We start from the raw sequence: 21,881 nt of genomic DNA, 5'->3' as shown, positions 1-21,881 counted from the left end.
CCCCTTGAGGTGCGGGGGGTGGGGAGGCATGGCTTCCGGCACTTACACCTCAATGGCAGTTGTGTGCCATTGAGCCCTTTGAAGGATTTGTGCTAGCATGACAAATCGGTTTATCTGGAGAAAGCTAAAATCTAAACTACCGTCTTCAGTAGAGGGTTCTCAACAGTACTGTGTTTTGGAACAAAAATGTGATGTTTCCCAGATGGGAGAATTAAAACTGGATACTTCAGTTAAATTTTGAGATTTTTCTTCTTGATACTACTTCTTCACTGCCAATCTTCTTAAGTGACGTGCAAGCGGATCCGTGTGAGACATGAGCCCTGTATCCTATAGTCACCTCAAAAACACCTCTACGATTAGTCTGTTCGAGTATTTTTTGTTTATAGTTTAATATTTATTTATATAGACCATTTTCCTTTGGAGTATCCACCCTACAGAATTGTATGTTGAAATACGCATAATAAAATCATTACTTTAAATATATGAGTGTGTTGTATAGACAGTTTAAAAAAGTATTACATCCATTATGTTGCCTTCGCTCAATTTCAGACGAGTAGGCCAAGCCATAGCCCTACAGAACTTGCTGAGGGATTTAAAGTCAGATTGTCGTCCTCTGCAAGTGTTGTTCTTATGACTGCGTTAATGTGGTGTATATTTGTGTGTTTGCCTGAATGTGTGTGTATCTGCAGCTTTGTGTGTGTCTGAAGTGATCAAATGCCACCGGAGCACCACTTTTGCAGTCCTCTGTTCCGTTTGCCAAAGTGTGTTGTAGGAGTCGTAGTCTCTTCGTACTTGAACTAAAAGAAGTAGCGCGGATCGTAAACCCAAACTGGAGAAGGTGTCTGTCGAAGATTAGGAGCCATGCTGTCATATTGGAGCCAGGATATTGGATCATGAGCGACTGTCTCTGTACTGCTGTACTTAAACGGTGCACATTTTTTTAAAAAGTGATAATATTTCTGTTTAGGTGCATTGTCGAGCAACTTTACATTCAATTAGTAAAGAAGCACCATGGGGTATTTGTTCCTGTTTGATTAGGGTCGTGTTCTCCGTTAAAAATGGGCTGTCTTGTTTCGTCACTGTTGGTTAAAAATTGAGTGATATCTTCCTCTGGGTTTGTGTGTGGCTCATAATGTCATGCTTTATTATTGTGCTTCTCTGTTTTATGTGGCAATGCATGCATCTGTAGTCGACAGGGAATAGCTGCAAAGATGTTGGGATTATTACCTTCTCTGACGAGATTTGTGTTTGATCGTAAATACATCAAGATGAATATTGTTCTTTTCTGCTCCTACAGAAAGGGAGAACGGGAAGAAACGCAGACCCCATTCTCCTTTTGAGCCTTGCATGTGCCTATGCAGGCTCAGTTAACCTTTGTGTTTGTATCTCCTTTTCCACAGCACCCATCCACCTCAAGCCAGCGACGCCCCTGCTGCCAGTGGAGAGTAAGTAATTCTAGCCGTTCTTCGTATTAGTTTTGCTGTTTAGTGGGATAAGGGGAGAATGATCTTGGCGCATGTAGGTATGAATACGTCTTGCGTCAGAAATGGTTAATTTATCCCAACCCTCTTGTGTTACCAGACACACAGATTCAGATCCTTCACAAGCAACTTCGAAAAGGCACTTGAGGCCTGTGAGACTCTGTATTCAGAGGTTGTGTACAACTCACGATTTCCATCCCGTGTTTTATTTTTATGTAGTTTTCGAGAGCATATTTTGTTAATGTTTGATTTAAAGGGAAATGAGGGTTAGAGCAAATAATCAAACGGTAGATCCATCTATTCGCTGGCAAGATTGCATAAATGATTAACATTATTACGACCAGTCAGTTACAGATTTGAGTGTTACATGGCTCATCATTTATATGTGGGGCAAGCACCTTTGAAGAAGAGTTTGTGAAATGCATTGTAGAAGGATCAAGCATTTCAGGGCAACAAGTGCAATAAGCACAATGGCATCGGCAAATGAATGTAGTGATCGTAAAGGTAAATAAAAACTGCTTTCCTAAAGCCAGGGCTGTCAAAAAAATGAACCTTTGGCCCCCCACATGTGTGAATTTCCTTACTTAGTAGTACTAGTGCCAAAAGAGGATTGTTGGGAGGTGAAGAGGGATTTACCAGATGTGACATTTCTATAAGATTCTAAGTTTTCTGAATCAATCAATCAGGGATTTGTAGAGCGATGCTATTCACCCATGAGTATTTCGAGGCGCTGTGGGAGGGAAGGGGGGAGGGGTGATGAGGATCAGTCGAAGAGCCAGGTCTTGAGGTCCTTCCTGAACTGAGACAGGGTGGGAGATTGCCTGAGGTGGATGGGGAGGGTGTTCCAGGTCTTGGCGGTGATGTGGGAGAAGGATCTTTCTCCGGCTGTGGTTTTCTGGATGCGGGGGACCTTGACGAGGGCCTGGTCGGCAGAGCAGAGTTGTCTGGCGGGAGTGTAGAAGGAGAGTCTGTGGTTGAGGTAGGCTGGTCCGGCGTCATGTAGGGCCTTATGCATCCGAATGCAGAATATCTTTAGGAATCTGTGTTAGTTCCCCGATTTCCCACATATGTGTTTTTTTCTGGACTTTTTACTCACTCCATTAAGTAAATATTTTTCCTGACAAAAATGTGCATATAGAAAAATGAGCCAGCTGTAGTGTTCTGCACAATTTATAATCTTGATTGCACCAGTAATACCACAACATGCCAGATTTACAAATCCATCTGTAACGAGGGCCTTAGGATACCTGTAGTGTTGCCTCTAGTGAGGTTATATGAAGGCCTAACTGGTCCCTGGCTCGAAGGGGTTAATATAAAAGTGAACTCTTCTTCCCTGTGCATGTTTCAGGGAGCATGTTATCCACTGGCTCTCCTATTATGTTCTACACAACCATAACTGCACTAAGAAGGCAAGACCTAAGCGTTTATTGTAAAGATCATTTATTTTTTCTGACAGTATGTGACTGCTTGCTAGTAGAAAACGTGCCGCCTATTTTTAAACTATGATGAAGCGAAAAAAGGGCCCCAGTACACTTGGATCTACAATGTAATAGATAAATCAAAGAGGATAATTGTATTCAAAGATGACAAATGTATTAATATGATATGCATAAAGCCCTCTATCCTGCATAAATACGTTAGTGCACAGAAATCATAATGCAGGTACCTAATATTCGTGCAACACATTTATTTTGAGAAGCCATCATAAATACAAGGTTAAAGGTTTTGGTACAGAAGTGCTTTATTTTTGTCCTGCATATATTCACATAGAAGTTCTAGGTAGAACGTGTTTCCAGTATCATAGCGGTTATGTATTTTTTTTTAGAGACAATCAGTGTGTGTTTTCCATTTGCCGTGCCTCACCACTGCGATGCACATGAATAAGCGTGGACCCCATTTTGTTAATGTTTTTAATCTTTTACCATTCATGTGGTGATTTTGTTCATGTTCTTTGTCAACTAGCTCCTTTCATAATACTTTCAGTCTTGAAAAAGCTCGGGGCCTCCATGCCAGAGCTGCAGGCTTACCTCTATGATTCTGAAAACAAATTCTACATACAACTCCTGTGTAAACTTATGGAGAAGAACTACAAATACACGTCTCATTTGAAAACTCTTGACTTTGGATTTATAATGGATTGCCAAAATAGTTATTTTTCATGAGTATTAGTGATGAGTGCCTTGAACGTTGGTACCCATGTTCTGATTTTGCTGCATTGTTCTGAAATTAAGCCAGTGATGGGAAAACGTGTAAGTAATGAACCAGAGAATTAGGTGTTGGAAGTAGAGAGCAGCACGCCGTTGCTTGTTTCCCACTGTTTACCCCCGCTCTTTGTTCTCAGGTACCTGGAGAGGACCATCAGATCTGCAGTGGAACAGCATATTTTTGATCTACATGGCTCTGGAAGTCACAGTTCAGAAGACTCTGAATCTGGAACATCTTCGACCATGACTACATTGTCTGCCAGGCAGAGAAGGAGGCATCTCAAGGAACAGGACGAAGCCTGGAGGAATAGAGATGTGTAAGACGAGAAATATCCATATGAGTAGCTAAATGCAGTGATGACATGGACCAGCTTTAATTAAGAGATCCTTCACTAGCTCCCTGCTGCACACCTTGGGCTCATTCAGACCTCTCACTCACTGAGCAGTTGAATTTTAAACTAACACTGCCATAACACATGTGGCTCATAGACTGCTTAGTCATTATTCATGTTGTGTCGATATTCAAATTCATCAATGTCTTGAAAAAGTGGTTCTTAGTGTGCTAATGGGATGGCAGACCATGTCTCTAGGTAATAGCCCAATTGGGATTACATGTTTTAGATGGTAGGGAAATTGTGCACTCCAGAAAGCAAAGAATCCTTAGCGAGTAAAAATGATCCCTTGGCCAACAGTGTTTATCAGACGTAGACCCGGCCTTAATCAGTGGATCCTAGATCAGTGCTCAGTGTTGTTTCTCATGCATAGTCTGAGTCCACAGATCTCCAGCTTTGACGCAAATTAGGGCTGCTGAAACCGTACTCTGGACGTTTTGACATCTTGGGTATAGCCACCATGGGATGTGGTCATTGAAACATCATTTACTGCAGAATCTTTGTTGATGCCCTGGAAAGATAGTTTGACATATCCAGTTCAAAAATCAAAGAAGACTTGTCGGCAGTGGCTCAAAAAGATGTAAATAGGGAAATATAAGTTATGAAATGCTGACTGACCATGGATCACAATGTAAGTAGGCTGGAGGAGGGTGAAACCAGAAGGCTAAAGCAAGCTTAAATCAACTCCTTATACTATCAAGCCTTTGACTTATCCATCTTGCACACAGTGAAATGGGGAACATGGTGAACAACTCTTCACCTCACCCTGACTTGACAAAATGTACCCTTTGCAGAGAACAGATACTGCTAGATAACATGTTAAGCCACTTTTACTGTGTTGTTAGTTAAATTTTTACCTTGATTTGATTGTTAGAGAGGACCATTACATCTGATAATAGTCATTGTTTATAATTGGTTAGTCCAAATTCAGGTTTCTTAGATCGTCACATCAAGTCACATTTTGTTCAATTAAGAAAATAATTGTGAACATCTTTTCACAAATATCATAAAATTGGCAACATGAGGAGCCGACTCAATCCCTAGACATTGAGGCCATTGATATATTGAAAGCATCCACTACTACTCGGAAGCACCCAAACATAAATTTTGTTTACCCGGAGAACTGTTAGATGTTTTCCGAAGAGCCTATTGCTACGAGAAAGTCAAAGAGCTTGACACGTACTTTGTAGTTTGTTCCTATAATCAAAGAGGCTTCCCAGTTGCTGAAGGAAAAGTCTACTTTTCCCTTTTGTCTCCTTGTACCCTTGTGCATATTTAAAGACTTCTATAATGAACAGCAGATAATTACTAAAATGTCTAGTCAGCCTGCCAGTGGACTGCCACCTTCAACCCAGATATGACATCTTATTTTTTTTTAACTTATTTGGCCTTACAAATACATGTATACTGTTCCGATATTGATAGCTCCACTCAACCACTTAGGTGTGGATTTGTTAGATCATCACGTATGTGTAGTTTAGAAAAAATGCCCTCACTCACCCATGGGTGACATGCTTCATCATCGGGCTTTGCTCCCCATTAGGCCGGCACTGCAGTGCCTGACGCGCACAGCAAGGGGGCTCTGTACCAGAGATCTTTTGATCATTGTTGCCAGAAGGGATGGGAAATAAGAAGAGGATTGTATAATATGAGATTGAAAATAACTACTGGAACAAAAAAACAAGTCTTTATTTACAGTATATGTGGGGACCTATGTCATTATTAAAACCAGAAGGAGAAGCATATCAGGTATAATGACCTAACTTCCCACAGATGCAAAGGTATCCTCTACTTTCCACCTAATGTTGGGTGTGACTGCTTATCTATACTCCAGATATCATGGTCATGATATCATGACATAGGCCCCCACATATACTGTAAATAAAGACTCGTTTTTGGTTCCTATAGTTATTTGTATTCTAACACTACGCAGTCCTCTTCTCGTTTCCCATTCCTTCCGGCAACAACGATCAAAAGATCTCTGGTAAAGAGCCCCCTTGCGGAGCACGTCAGGCAATGTAGTGCGGACCTGAGGAAGAGCAAAGCCCAATAATGAAGCATGTCGCCCATGGGTGAGTGAGGGCATTTGTTCTAAACTACGGATATGTGATGCTCTAATAACTCCACACCTGACTGGTTGAGTGGAGCTATCTATATCGGAACAGTGTACCTAAATTCGTAATTACATTTTTGGGAGGATGTACATTGGACTGACCAATTCCTGCCTTTCCCTCTCTTTTTGCTTCCAACTTACTTGGCCACCGTTTTACGATTCTCTTCTTCAGTTCCGTGCCAACTTACATTATAAGCAAATAGGCAATTAAATCTCTATATATCTCTTGAAGGTACTGCCTGAACAAAGGAGGCGGACCAAGGAAATATAAAAGCTTGTGTGATTTGACCAGGTTTGCCTGAAGGAGTCAAGATTAGTTTGACGGTAACATGTTTATTTTGTAACCGTCACCTCCTTCAATGAAGACTGATGCATGGAGCCCATGAAATTATGTTTGTAGAGTAATTTCCTTACATGTCTCCTGAGTCTTTCATCCCAATATTGTATTATTTTGTATTTATAATGCCAATCATGCATGCATGCCTTTGTCATGTTTCTCGTGTCCAGGAACAGTTTGTACTGCTAAGTCCTCAAGTGTCACTTATCTGGTTTTAGTCCCATTCCTGTGTTAATTGGGTCCCTCGCCATAGGATTCCTTGTACTTTGTGCCTCCGAAGGGCCTAGCTCCAAAACAAGATGAATTATTGTAGATGAGCTCACACCGTTGATTGACAGTGCATCTTCATAACTTCCTCGTCTGTGCTAGCAGCCCTCTGTAATGTCATACAGTCTCTTGGCAGCCATGAGCTTTGACCATTCTAGAGCCATTTCTTGTTTGGTGCTCATCAGTCGTCTATCTCTCTCCACAGCCAATGACAAGTGTATAACGTTTGTTATTATGCAGGTGGTTTTGTAATGCAGGCAACATGCTACGTACTACTGATGCATTGAGTCCACTCTGAATATCATCTCCGTTAAATGTAATTTTAAAGAACAAATGCATTGAGCTTAGTCTGTAACTAGACGGTTCCGTGTTTGAATCTTGGCAGGATAGACTCAGCCTTCCATTCTTCTGCAGTTTGTTAAACTTGATTCCTTTGAATTGTGTATTAATAATACATAACCATTCTGTTGCCTATGGATAGCGTTGTGGCGTGTGCAAAGTAAATGGGCAGTATTAGCATTATAACATTGTACCCTTAAATATTGACTCACTCTGCTCTGGTCTGTTCTGGCCAATACTTCTGAATTTAAGTCTTTGCAGCTAATACATGATCTAAACTACCCTAAGAAATCTATATGCAGGCTGAACCTATGCTTGGACAATCCGTTAGAAAAATTACCCCTAAGCAAGCTTCCTTCAGTTCCCTCAAATTGGGAATCCTGGAACTTGATGACTGAAAATGACTACCCACCCTCATCTACCGTCTACTTGCCAACTCTTCCTCCTTATTCAGAATCCACTAGGTTTGGTTCAGATTTTGTTATTGTTTCATCTTTTCACTGATATGCAAAAAAAATCGCCATGCAATGTGATCGAGAGCTTAAAAACTCTTTAATTGTTGCCTTTAAATTTCCCGAGTTGGACTTCTCACATGTTGACACCAGTCTGGGTTTCCTATTGCACTGTCCCTGTCTTTTTCTACTTCCATGTATTGCTTTTAGTTGTTCATGTAAGGCTTATCGGGAGAGGGGCATTGACCATGAAAAACCCACGTTGGTCTCAATAGAAAAGTGGCTTCAGTCGTTCAACAAATCATTGTAGGGTACCTGGCATCAGTGTGCTACCTATTAAATAAGTCCTTATTTCAAGGAAGGTAGCGTTGCACTCTGGAAATAATATCAAATGTATTCTTGTTTCTTCTGAGAGCGACACCTCGAAAAAGACCGATAGAAAAATGTGATTGTTTACTATGCATTTGTTTTTTTCTTTCTGTAAGTGGTGGATTGCCAGGGTAGTTGAGCTCTAGACAGTCCGTATGCAGCTTCTTTTCAATGGCTGAGTGCTTACACTACCAATTTGTGACCTAGCCCAGGTGACATTGCAATACACAGTGTTAGGGTAGGTCACGGAAACTGGATTTGAATCGTGACTCAGTTTCAGAATTATCGATGGGCAGATAATAGGTAGCAGGCGGCACCTGGCAGGTGTTTATCGCACTGTTGCGCACATACGATAAAGTCCTTCCCCCGTTGGAGACGTGAATAAAGTAGTACTACCCTGGACCTTATGAAATACCCATTCTTATTCGTAAGCGTTTAGGTGGCGTGCGTGCAACAAGTTGCATTTTAAAGTACAGACCTCTGACTTTCAACTTGGTTTCCTATTTTATTTAGAGAGGTCATCAACAAAGAAAATATCCCTTCCAAGTTCGGGAGCCTAGATGAATGCATTCTGACCGCGCAGGAGGCGGAGAAGCTGCAGGAAAAAAGCTCTGGGTACCTCGAGGAAAGGATCAAGCCCAAACGCCAAAAATCCAGCACAAAACTCTCTGAGCTGAATGATAATCAGGACAGCCCCCTGGTAAGTGGAATGATTACTTTCCTCAGACTGAGGCCTGTGTTTATGCTCGTGAGTGTCAGAACTCTTTCACATGTTCTGTCCATTGTGCAGGTGGGAAGGAGATGAACTCGGTTTTACCCATTACATGACCCCTAAAGAGCCCTGTGCTGGATGCCGTGCTTCAGATCAGTTCATTTACAATACGGTATCCGAGCTGCCATTATATTATACATGGCTCATGAAGCATTTTGTCTAATTTATTCAATTAGAAATGTGCATTTTGACAAAAATCCTGCACGTAGCAACAGAACCTTCGCTCGAAAGGTAGTAAACACATATCTGTTTGTTATGTGCATGATAGGAGGTGAGTGAGAGGCCAATTAGAGAAGACAAAGTGCTAGAAATAGACCTAAGATATCTACATTATTACATTAGAGTATAGTAGATGGCATGGTAGTGCAAAAGTGGTTCGGTAAGGGTTAGTTGCGACTACTTTCTAGCATCTGAGTCTTTAAGGCATGTTTAAAAGTAAAAATAAAGAGAGAAGGAGCAGAGTTAAACCGGAAGTATAGTCGCAGTAGCTCACATGATGGTTATGGTAATCAATCTTACTCAGGACGTTTGCATGCAGAAGTATGCTATCTGTATTAAAGACGATATGGGGATAGATTTTGCATAGGTTGGATACTTGGTATCGCACAGAGGCTGTGCAATTGCTGTAGGATTCTAGGTTATTAGATTGGCTGAAAAACACCGAGATTTGAGTGTCAGGGAGTTGGTAGATAAGATGGTTCTGGTGTAGCGAGGGTAGTAAATAAGTTCAGCCTGTGTGGAGTTTAGCATAAAAGAGAGGATAGCCATCTAGTCACTAACAGGTGTGAAGCAGTGGCAGACTTTTTATTGAAGCGTAGTGGTATAGACAGGGCCACTGGAATTATGCAGCAGGAGAGGGCCAAATTACGCGGCATGAAAAGTCAAATTATACGGCATAATGCAGCATATTTTATAATAGTATTACTCCATTATTTCTTCATTTTTAAACATGGTAACACTGTCTGGGCTTCGATTATATGGCAAATGTAGCAATCGCTGATTATCTGAAATTCACAGTGGCCGCACAATCACATAATTCCAGTTTCCATGGGTATGGGAAGGAGCAGAAACTTTGCTCCGAGAATGGTGAACTGTTGTCTTGTATGAATGTAATGAGCGAAAACCACACAATTCTGTTTCACGATGATGTGTGCTTTAAATGCCCAAAACACATCAGGATGTTTATGCATGCTATCTGATTGTAAGACAATTTTTTGTCAGGTTTGTTTAGGAATTATGACTCCAACTGCCTTTTACATCTAGGGCTATTTGACACAGTTGTATTCCTACTTTAAATGAGCAAAACCCATTGTTAACCAATCTTGAATAATAGTGGCCCTGCCTCCTGTATCTCAATGGATCATATCCAATCCCAATCCCTATCAACTAGTTCTGCAAATGCTTTTGAAAATTAATGGAAATTTGCTGTTTTTGTGTCTGTTAGGGGCTCGGAAAATGGGATTTAAGATTAAAGGCTAAATGCGCCCCAATATGTTTAAAAGGCAGTTCTTTTCTTTTTGATTTACAGCCTGTAAGGCGTTCGTAAAATGACCTTGAGTCGTCCTTAGCTTCCCTTGAGGATGTTTTTTGCTACTCTTTAGTGGGATAGTCCTCACAAGTAGATGTTGTGTCCGTGTGTATTTACGCTTGTACATTTTTCTTCACTGTGAGAATATTTGTCCTGTGAATAGCCTTCTACCCCACTCCCCCCTTCCTTTGCCTTCTTTGAATATGAGGGCCAGGCTCGCCCGTCTTGTAAATACAGTACTGCTTTTGGAAGACAATTATTTAGATCCTTCCTTAGTGGGGAAACGTGAAAATACCTTATGATTACTAACTTTGTAGGTTTAAATAAGCTGTTACTTGGCTCCTCCCGTGACATGTCTTTGCTCCCCTTTTCTCTCCCCTAATGCAGACATATTAATAGAGAAAAGTCTGTCGAGTGCATGTATTTTCCTCATGAAAAAATCTGATTTCTATTAGTCAGAATTTCCATTTTACAATCTCAAATACAGTTTTTTGTGCACTCAGGTAACACTTGAGTGGAGCATTTCCCGTTTACCCACTTGGACTCCAATTGTTTCTGTGAGTAATTTGCAAGGTTTGTCAGAAATACAAATACTTTTTGATTGAAGAGCGCGAAGGATGGTTTATGTCCCATAAAATTCCAGCGACAGTGGGGACACAAAAATATGTTTGTCTTGGGCTCCGTGGAGCATGAAAAGATTCTTCATTTTAGCTTCTTATGAATTTGATTTGTTAAATAGATTTATCCTCTCCACCTATAACAAAGAAAATTAATTCAGACCGTAGCCAATCACAACAAACCACGCAGACAAAAAAAGTAGCTTAGGGCTGTTCAAGAACAAGTTCTATTTACTTATTCTGGTGTACACTTAAAGCGGCAGCCCGAGAATGCTACAACAGCTACTGGATTAGGACAAGAAGTTTCACAAATGTATAATGGAGGAGGCACAGAGACCTGGAAGACCCTTTTCATTCTATGTCCCAAGTGTGGCCATAGCAGGTGCCTCCCTCGCAGTTTGGTGGAATACATGGGGGGCATTACATGACAAGACGTAACAGTACACGCAGATTAAGATCATCTACTTGATGTACTATAATTTAGCGATATTTCAGCCATGGAAAACTTTTCAGGTTCTTTTGTGCCGTGTGAGATAGTGATCAGTATGTGCCATACAGCAATGATATATCTTCACCTATCACAGGTGGCACAGGAGTTTGGCACTGGGTGTTACATATGAAGATACGCTTGCAGATAATATACTAAGAATGAACAACATTTGACACATATCACAGTGTTGCTAGTCACTATAAATAAATAAATATCTCGGCTATTACAGTGTTTCTTGGTATATGAGGTTAATAGGCCTTACCTAAACATCATAAGCTGCTAAACAGGGAATGAGAGCAGTGCCTGCAGGTGGCTTTGGGCCACCCACCCACATAGTCCCAACAACATACCTGTTGTACATGGAGTGGTGCTTTGACACAGACCAAACGGTCTGTGCAAGCAGAGGTTGCCCGAAAAAGTTTGATCAATTATGGGAGCTCTCAAAACGACATGGGGGCCTGGATTTACCTCCGGGGGAAGGGAATAGCTGCATGCCTCGGGGGTAAGAGCTCACAGAATAGATTTCTGTGTGTGGTCTAATGTATTGGTTGTTTCATCGCAATAAATATAATGCTGATAATGGAAGGTTTGACTGATGAGACTTGGTCGATAATCAACACAGTTAAATTGCATGTTTACCTTATTAAGTTTTAAAACTTGAAAAGTAATATAGTTAATTAAAATAAAGAGTAAACAACCCTCTCAGTTAGACTAGGATGAATTGGAGAAATATACAAGAGGCAGCTATAGCAGAATATTACAGAATTACTTGTACGAGATTGGGGAGCAGAAGTCAGACTTAAAAAGAGAACTAATGTTAAGAATCAAAGCTAAATTATTTGGCGATCACTTGGTACGAATATTTGCATCCCCCTTTCCACCAGTTCTACTGAGCCCCAAGTGAGCAATTAAACTAAACTCTCAACAGTGACATTAAAGTGCATTGCACCGACTTGAGTCAGGCAGAATTGACTCTCACACCTAGTAGAGATGTCTGAATTACCACACTGGGAGGTAACAAACAGTCAAAGCCTATCGACAATGCACCAGTCAACTGTACTTCACCCAAAACCGAGATTTTTAAATTTAGCATCTGGAATTTAGCTATTAACATTTACTACAGATCTGTGCAGATGAATACCAACATTGTGCAACTTGTTAATATGGAAGCAGTTTATAGCTTGGCGTTTGCACAGAGCTTCCACTACTGCACACTGGTGTCCCACACACATAATAAAGCCAGCTAGTAGTTGGAGGGATTAGCATAAGCTTCGTTTGTGGGTACCTTATTTGCAAGCATGATGCTACGAAGATGGGTAGAATCATCGCCCCCCCATGTAGGATCTATAAACACTGTTTAAGCAAATGCACAATTGCTCAATAAATTGTAGTTCATGGTTACATTGAATTACAGCCTCTTACATGTGATGAACCCTTTATTCAGATCAACAATTACAGGGTTCTTCGTACATGTCCAGTTTTCTTGGCAAGTGTAATTTCCCTTTTTCGTGTTGTAAGCCAAACATTAGAATCACCAACATTCTTTCCAAACCCTCAGTCTCTAACCAAGAGATACCGCCATACTTGAGATGTCTGAAGTGGACTAATGTGGTATATGAACAGAATATAAACTAGCAAAAACACAAATGAGCTCTTGGTAAATATTGGACTACTGTCCCCTAGACTGCATTTCATAACTATGGCGTATAATGCTGGATGAATGAGAACCTGCATTCAGACATGTTCTAGATTGGCAAATAAACATCGTGCAGTAATGTCAGGTGCTTTTCCTTCATCAAGATGATTGCAAATGTACCTTTTTTGGGTCACCTCCCTCTATCAAGTGTGCATATATACAAATAAGTATAAAAGTGTATTCAAATCATCAACGTGGAGTTCTAGTAATACTGTCACATGTCAGTAGTGCTGTCAATGGATGCAAGAGTCATAAAGCATCTAGTGCTTTGTTTCTACTCCAGTTAAGGAGAAAGAATTTGGCTTTATACCATAGGTAGAACATGTGACTCTACAGTAGGAGTTTTACTGCGAAATGATGTGTGATGTTAGTTTTTCACCTTATGTCAATTGTAGATTAACGCGCAACGTAGGCAGCCATCCCCTGAGGTAGGGGAAGCGAACATGGCTTTTGTAACAGTTACAGATTTAATATTCGTGACCGTTTACATAAACTGATACAGGATAGACCTAATCTAAAGGTGATAGCACAGTCGCTGGGGAATAATAGCGTGTGTGAATGACGTGTGAAAATGGCAGCAGCCCATTGAAATCCAAACTGCATAGAACAGTGTCCACATATTAGGAACAGAAAGGAAACACAGCATCTTCTTTTCCGTGTTATTGTTTGACTGCAGGGATCAAGGCGCTGAAAGCTATTGTTGGAAGAGGGTACTCTTTTCTGTAGAGTTTCTTCTGAATATTTGCCATTATCAGAGGTGTGATGTGTGCCATTTACACTTTAATTATTTTGTATCTATGTAATTTCCTTAGTGTGGTGTATTGTGTTGCATGACAATTTTCACATTCAAATGTATGTGCTAGTTCCACTAGTGGTGAGGGTAAGAGAATAAAGTCGTCACCCACATGGCCCATGACGCTAACAGACCTCAAGGGTTGTGTGTTAACAACCCATGTAGCTCTCGAGGAAGCCTTCTGCATTTCCCCTACTAAATATCTATGAAAAGACCTGTTGCTAACATACGCTGATTGGCGGGTACAGCCGAAGCCAAACAACCCCACAGCAACTGGTGTGTGCAAAGTCAGTTGCTGTGTTCTCCTACCACACCATTTGTCAAATAACTGAATTTTCCAGAACAGTTGTCAGATTGTCTTTAGTAGTGCTGTAAACAAAATAAATGTACTTACGGATCCCCTCAATGTGGGCTCATGGGATTGCATCAGAAAGGGGGAGGGGTTACAAGAGCCTAAGCTGACATTCAGTGTACACATATATTTAAAAAACAAAACTCTGCTGCGGTTTGAAACACTCTGCAGGTTAAGGGCACCTGCTATAGAGATCTTGATGTACCAAGGAATTTCCAAGGTATTATGACGGCAAGCCAGTAACGATAAAGTAAATGGGTAATTCACTTGCAAGAGAAATCTGTGTGTAGTTTAGTCACAGGTCTGACTTAAAATGAATACATAAGCGATTTAATCTTCCTGCTGTAAAGCTTAACATAAAATGCAGGCGGCACATGTGTATTTGATGTAGACAGCTCATTCGGTCGCTGCTTTTGCAGCAGAGATCCTGTATCTGAGGGACATAGGGTTCAAATCCTTGTAATTTAGCTCAGCGAGGTATGAACTGACATCAAAGACATTTAGAACCTTACTTTTTTTTGTCAATCTTTCATTATTCTAAGATTGCTCAAACGAGTTTCTTTGGGTGGTAATAAAAACGTCTTAGTAGGTTGTTAGTGTAGTTATTCATTCAATTTTTTTTTATTTGGCATCAAGGACCTTTATGCAAACTGCAAGGCATAAGATGAGAACCTTTCTCTTTTTCATCAGTTTTTCCTTTTTTTTAACATTGCTAACAATGTGTCTTACGGTGGTAATGAAAACTTTTATTAAGTGCACAATAAATGGTTATCAGTGCAGTTACACATAGAAATGTATATATTTGAACTAATTACAGTGCTTGTATATCTGTTACATATGGAGCTTGAAAAACTCAAAAGCCTGCCTACACATAGTTTTTCTTTGTTTTAGCTCACGCACATGTGACGTGACCGTCTGAATGTCTTTGCTGCCTCGATGGCATTGATGTGTTGATGGCCCATTAAGTGATGTGATTGTGTTTGGCCCAGTTGGAACTGAAAATGAAAAGGTCTCCATCTCCTCCTGCAGGTTGCTGCCCTGACAGGCGCCACTGACTTTGTCCTTGTGTCAGCAAATTGCAGCAGGACCAAGTCAGCACGTTTCACTGACGCCAGCCTGAATATGGCTCAATAATAGTTGTCGGATCTGTACGCAACCCCCTCATTTCCAATGCTGGTCTTAAGGGAAGTGTATGGCCTTTGGTTAGGTTGGCAGAACTTGAACATGGTGGTAACATCAGTTACAGCTTTCAGATTACAGACACCCAGCACTGGCCTCCAACTTGATGCTGCAACCAAACTCTAGAAGATGTGTGTTGTGAAACTAAACCAAAGTAGACGAGCACTGAAACTCAAGATGCATTTCTTTCTCTTATTTTATGTGGCATAATCCGTGCTTGTAATTTCTGCCAGATCAACTGATGAAGAGCACTTACCAAGTAGATTTGTTGTTTGTGATGGAGGTTAGTGACTTAGTGCTAGAACTGCTACACGACTCAGGAATGCAGATATCACTGTACTATGCAGCACACCCTGGAAGCTGATTCAAAGATGAACTAATATTGTAACGCATAACATTGAGCCATATACAAGCTTAGTCTGCTGGCCTGCAGAGGGCGTCAAACCTCAATGTACTGCACTACTGCTAACTACGTGGTTCGTGCCCAACTGATGAGAATGCAGGTGCTGACTTCCACAAGCCATTAGCAACGGTGTCTCGCTCCTTGTGACTTGTTTGACTCCAAGACATCATTTATTAGAGATGAAATAGATAGCTAGGTTAGTTAAACATGTTCAAAGTCTGTTTTCTTGAGTAATAGCAAACAGAAACCCTGGTCTGTCTGATCTAAAGTGATGGGAGTAACTAGTTTTGCGAACAACATTTTCATGCTTCAGCAGAGTTATTTCTTTCTCGTTATTGTTGATTGAAAGTGTTTCCATGTTCTTTTAAGATTGGCTCATTGAGTCCCCTAGTGACAAAGCTAAGTTTGGGCCTTCCCTGAGTGGGAAGAACCCTAGAGAATTGCATAATCGGTATGTAACAGAAATTATGTGCTCCTCACTCATTCGACTGGTTCCCAGGCCGGATGCATGCAGCACTGAGACAGCTGCCTTTTTGGATGCTTGATAAGCCCATCTGTATACCTTGCTCAATGGCATTTATGGATCGTTGAGCGATGTGCATCATGATTGCTTGTAGGCTAATACAGCAGCTCTCAAAGGTGTAATAGGAGAATGGTGAACCAACTCGGAGGAGCTTGTCACTTTCCTGTTGCTAGCAGGTAGAAATTGGCGCAAATTGATTTCTGATTTACTTTGTCACCTCCTGTAGAGATCTTTAAGGCTCTGTTAAACTTCTATGCATTTCAATTCTGAATGTTGACTTGCTGGAGGATGGCTTTAGTGCCCACATGAATTTAAAGCCTTGATCCGTAGCGGTATCAGGAACCAGATGTATTGTGTACACATTGGGTATCCAACAATTTCCTTAAGTTAAAGTCTGACTGCATCGGAATGACTGGCAGGAATTTCTCTAAAACAGTAGATTGGGGAAGCAGTGATAAGAGGTGTTGCAGCATACGTTGTGCTTTGTTTTTAAGTCTCATTTGCATACATGCCGCCTGATGAAAGTGACCTTGGATCAAGATGCCTTACAAGTTAATTATTGTGTTAGCTATCTTATATATTGACTTGTTAATTTATATGAGAAGTTGCTAATTAGATATACACTTATAGGGTGCAGCAAGGGTAATAGAGAATCCTAGTTAACCAATATTCATATGATAACCTTTTACATCTGATGTACTTCTTCATAGAGGGCATCAGACAATTCAAGCTCTGTTTGCAATACTCTGACTTCACCGTGCTGTGTTATTTTAATGTGCAGGAAAAAACGTTAGTTGCCTCCAGGCTTCCCAGTTGATAAATGTATTTTCAGTTCTTAATCAAACACATCTGGTCTCGGACCCTTCCCACATAGCCAGCAACACACTAGATCTTATTTTCTAAATTTTTTCAGCTCTTCCATTAGGCTCTACTTCGTGTCAATCTAGTCTGATCATTATGTTGTGCCTTTTTGTGTTTTTTCAGCAGTCTGATCAATCGCGAAGCCTGAAATATTCCAAAGACTCAAGTGTGGCACATGATTAATGAAAGTAATCTCTTATTACAGCTTGCCTCCTCTCAGCCTACATGTTGCAGATATTGGTGAAGATGTGTGCTCTAAAATCAATTGCGATTAATTGCCATTGATAATATTGCTTGTCTGAAAATTCAGAGTTCCCAGAGAACCAAACCATCAGCCCCTTGATTCACAGCAGAGCTCCAGAATAAAAGGAGCTACTCAAAATATTCAGAAAGAGTGTGGTGTAAATTGTATGATGTGAGTGATGAAAACTCCTAAAAAATTGCTTTGAAACAATTACATAAAGCAGTACATAAAGTGCAGACCAATTTCATTGCCGAACAAATATCTGTACCATCAAATGCCTCCAGAGATATGGTGTTCTGCTCTGCTGCATCAGTCCTTATTGATGGATGCCAGAGAGTCTTCATTCCCCTTATTACTCCACTACTAAGCCATTGAGCCGTAGTGTGCCCCAGGGTTCATCTTCAAGGCCTACTTTATTTAATGTATAGATGGCGCCTATTGCCACAACTATTCATCACATGGCATCAAGGTGATGTCATAGGCAGATGACACGCAGCTTATGTTTTCTTTTCAGAAACAGAACAATGAACTTCAAGAGGCTTTGAAATCTCATCTCATATGTGTGCCAGATCAGATGAAGAGCTGTCTGAAATTAAACCCCTAAAAAACGAAGTTCTGTTTTATGGCGTTTCCCAGGCCATAATGTGCAGCCTGTGTTGGCCAAGTGAACTAGGAGAGCCACTCTCCTCAACTGCTGGAGCGAGGAATTTGGGCTTTAAATTTGACAGTCCGCTGTATTTTGGCTCTCGCATGTTGCCAGTGGACTCCTTTGTGCCCTAAGAGAAATCATGAACATGCTGGCTGATAACACTTGTAAGACCATGGTCCACTTGTTGATGACCGTGAGTTTGGATTATGCCAGTGCTGTAATCTTTGTCTGCCTTGATGCGTGCTAAACTGGCTTCAAGTGGTGCAGACTGCTGCAGCGAAGGGATTACTAAATGTTCTCCATCAGCAGACTAGTTCACATCATTTGAAAGGGTTGCACTGGTTACTGATTGTAAAGCACATCCATTTTGAATACATGGCGTTGACTTAGAGTTTTCCATGGAAAAGGCCCTAAATATCTGAGGTTTTTTTTAGCAGTATAAGCTTAGCACCAGGACACTGAGGATGTTCGCGGTATAAATTCAGTCATTCATTCACAAGCCCTACAGACATCTCAGATCTTATAGCAAGCTGCTGTTAAACACTTGAAAGATCTATAGGACGAGAAAAATAAGTTCTTCCTTTTTGTTTCTCGTCTTCAAACCGTGGAATGAAATGTGACTCGATCTCGGAGCTAGCCCTTCTGAACCGAGTTTCAATAAGTAGTTGAAAACCTGGTTATTTCAGAATGCTTAAGACTAATGATCTGTCTCCCTCTACTTTAGTGCTGAGACACCCTACGGGACAGCTGTTGTGTGGTATAAATGTTATTATTAATTCATTCATTCATACACTTGCTTTTTGCCGACATGAAAGTAGAACTATAGTCTAAGAAGTGCCTTTCCTCTTTTTAGTGTAAATCTGTTCAAGAAATTGGCGTTTAAAAATGTTTTTTGTCCACAGACCCAACTGAAGTTGCTGCATGGGTCCATGAGTCAGCAAGGGTCACAAACCTTATGGCAGGGTCCGCAAACCCTTAAAAAAAAGAAAAACGGACTGCGCCAAAGCCCATGCACTGTGATCACTGGCTATCCATGGCGAGTTGAGCACAAGATACAGTCAGATGTGATGTAAATAAAACACAGTGAGAAAAGTAAAGTTGTTAGGGAAGTTATGGTTAGCTCTAGTTTCAACACCTAACCTTAGGTTTACAAAGACTTCAGAGATTCACTGGAAACACTACTGTTAAAGTGCTATGACTCTTGTGATGCATTGACTCCTGATGTACCTACCTGAAATGTGCTGACTGTAAAGTAATTATGGTGACTGTAATGTGCTGGTGATGCACTAAAAACACGTTACAAGAGGTAAGCAAATATTTCTTCAGTAGGAACCCACATACATTGTATTCCTTCACTAAAATATTCTCTGTAATGCACTACATACCTGCATGCATACTATATTAAATACACAAATAGTATAAAATAAGAACGTAAAATGTAGAAATATGTCCTTCTCTGAAACTTGCTCCTAATATCTGAACTGCTGCACCTTAACTCAAATTAATAAAATAAAATAAAAAGCATTGGCTACGCAAGTAGGTCTCACCCATGAAAGCTATTAGCTTTCGCAATGTTTTTTTAGCCATGCTATCCAGCAGGGCGGATGCTTTGCAGTGTGGCTAAAGCTAATTTAAAAAGTGCTAAAATGTACCCGCAGCAAATTTAATATTGTTTGAGGTGCAATAGTGCTGAATGCATCATTGTCCATTTATTAAAATTATTATTTTAGCCATACTACACAGCAGCCACAGTGCTCTGGAGCGTGGCTACAAATCATTGCCAAAGTCGGCAATGCCTATGTTGTACAACATGAGCAAAAGCGAATGACCAAGCCCATAGTCTCAAAGGCGAGACGTATTGGCTTTGCCAAAGCTTAATACGTCTCAGCACAAAATTCATTGATTCTGAACAAATCAGTTAATCTCCCCATGTGTGAAAAAGAAAAAAAATGACATTTGGTTTTATTAACATGAGAATTGTTTCAGTTGTTAACTTGTTTTGAGAATTGGTTATAGATAGTTACTAGTTTACACTGCTTATGTGCCTCTGATCAATGCATGTGCTTTTTGAGAACTGAGAAATATACAAATAAATGGTGATAGTTGTTTTTGTCCAACACTTAATTGTGGTTTCCAGCTTTATGATAGCACCGGAGAAGCGACACAGTCTACAAATCGATCAAGCGAAAGGAATACCCTTGAGATTAGATGAATCGTCTACATAATTGTTTTTATCTTGGTATCGAAATGAAAATAGAATATATACATAGAATGGTAGCAAAAACACAAAATTCCAACACATTTTGCCACTTATATTGTTCCTTTATGTCTGGTTCTTTCTCCCTTTGAGTTTGAGAATTTTCTAATAGGCCAGGTTTTAATTGAGATTGAGCCGTAATGACGGTAATGCATTTGTTTTTCTGTTGTGGTTTGCCTTATGTTTGTTTTATTAATAGATAAATTAGGGAATATAATGAGTGCTATCATAGGTCTTACCCAAAGTGTTCAGTTAAAATGTGGGTTATTTGATTTGGTCATTTCCAGGTGTTTAAGTGTGCTGGATAAAGTTAGTAGTGTTGTACGGAACCATGATCCTAATCTATATAGATAGCCTTTTGGTTATGTATTAAATGGTTTGTGTTATGTTGGTTGGTTGGCTGGTGTGTGAAATATCAGTCAGTGTGGGTGTTGTTACATGCACAGGATGTCCAAGTAAATGTCATGCCTGCATTGTGGAATGTACGCAATATGTTCTAATAAGCCATTTTGTGTGTTTTAATTTCACTGAAACATTTATTAGGTTGTTTTTTTAAACATCGTTGGTGGTCCTGGTGGTTTCTATTTGTTTTCGTCAAATGACATATTCCTGCCCAATCCTGCACTATAAAAATGAAAGCAGCAGGGCTTGTTCTGTCATATCCCTAAAATCTTTATTAGAAAAATGTGTTATTGGCTAACATAGAACACAGCAGTCTATTACATTAGCCGGATTTGGGGGGAGGGGTGGCTGGCTGCACGAGCCCTCCAGATCTCGTGCTGAGATCTGATTGGATGCCAGCACTTCAACAAGGAAATGTTAACAGCCATCTTGGGACTCAGCCAAGTCCCAGAAGAAAAGATTAAAAAAAAATAAGTAAAGGGGCCAGGATAGCTCTGGTGCTTTAGACACCCACTCAGGCAAAAAAGTTATTTAAAAAAAAAAAAAAGTGTTTGCTGTGAATTCATGATGGGGTCTCGAATTCGCTGCAATTTTTTTTTTTAAGTCTGGGATTCTAGTGGTTCCCAGGGGATGGGGTCCCCGGGCCAAAATCGACTGGGGAAGAGGGGCTGCGAGGCCCCCCTTCCCCACACTGGACATTTAGCTAACAAGGTAGCACTTACTAACTCACCAGTAGAAAGTGATCCAGTTGGATAGACATTTTGTGCAAACTTGGACTCTTGTTTGAAAAACGAGCAAGTGAGCCTCCTTTCTGGCCATGATGCTCATTTCACAGAAATTAAAGCTCAGGAAGAATTTACAAATATAAATGTAGCAGGCTCCCCAGTTAAAGCTCCACTTCTGGAAAGGACAAATGATCCTCGCTCCTGGGCTTGCCGAAAACAAAACAAGTGTGTTTGCTCTCTGATTCCATATTGAAAAACAATCTGAAATCCTTCATGAAGGTAAATGCATCTTTCATCTTTTGGAGCACAATCAGATACTCTCACACCCACTCTTAACATCCACATAGACCCTCTCACACCCAGACAGACACACTCAAAGCCACTCTCTCACTCAGAGACAGCCTCTCATACCTATTCTCACACCCAGAGAGACAGG

At 40.5% G+C, this 21,881-nt stretch overlaps 1 protein-coding gene across 6 annotated transcripts in view; it reads left to right on the top strand.

The window, feature by feature from the left end:
* The window catches only part of FAM13A (family with sequence similarity 13 member A), an 848,928-nt gene that overhangs the window by 598,915 nt on the left and 228,132 nt on the right, over positions 1–21,881 (top strand). For all 6 annotated transcript variants that reach the window (XM_069230260.1, XM_069230261.1, XM_069230259.1 and 3 more), the window contains 3 exons: positions 1,401–1,445; positions 3,823–4,002; positions 8,468–8,654. In XM_069230260.1, the coding sequence (XP_069086361.1) occupies positions 1,401–1,445; positions 3,823–4,002; positions 8,468–8,654 (412 nt within the window). The remainder of the gene's footprint in view (positions 1–1,400; positions 1,446–3,822; positions 4,003–8,467; positions 8,655–21,881) is intronic.

Source organism: Pleurodeles waltl, chromosome 1_1 (assembly GCF_031143425.1).
Source record: "Pleurodeles waltl isolate 20211129_DDA chromosome 1_1, aPleWal1.hap1.20221129, whole genome shotgun sequence".
Lineage (NCBI taxonomy): Eukaryota > Metazoa > Chordata > Amphibia > Caudata > Salamandridae > Pleurodeles > Pleurodeles waltl.
The sequence above is the reverse complement of the archived record's forward strand: the minus strand, read 5'-3'. Positions and strand labels throughout refer to the sequence as shown.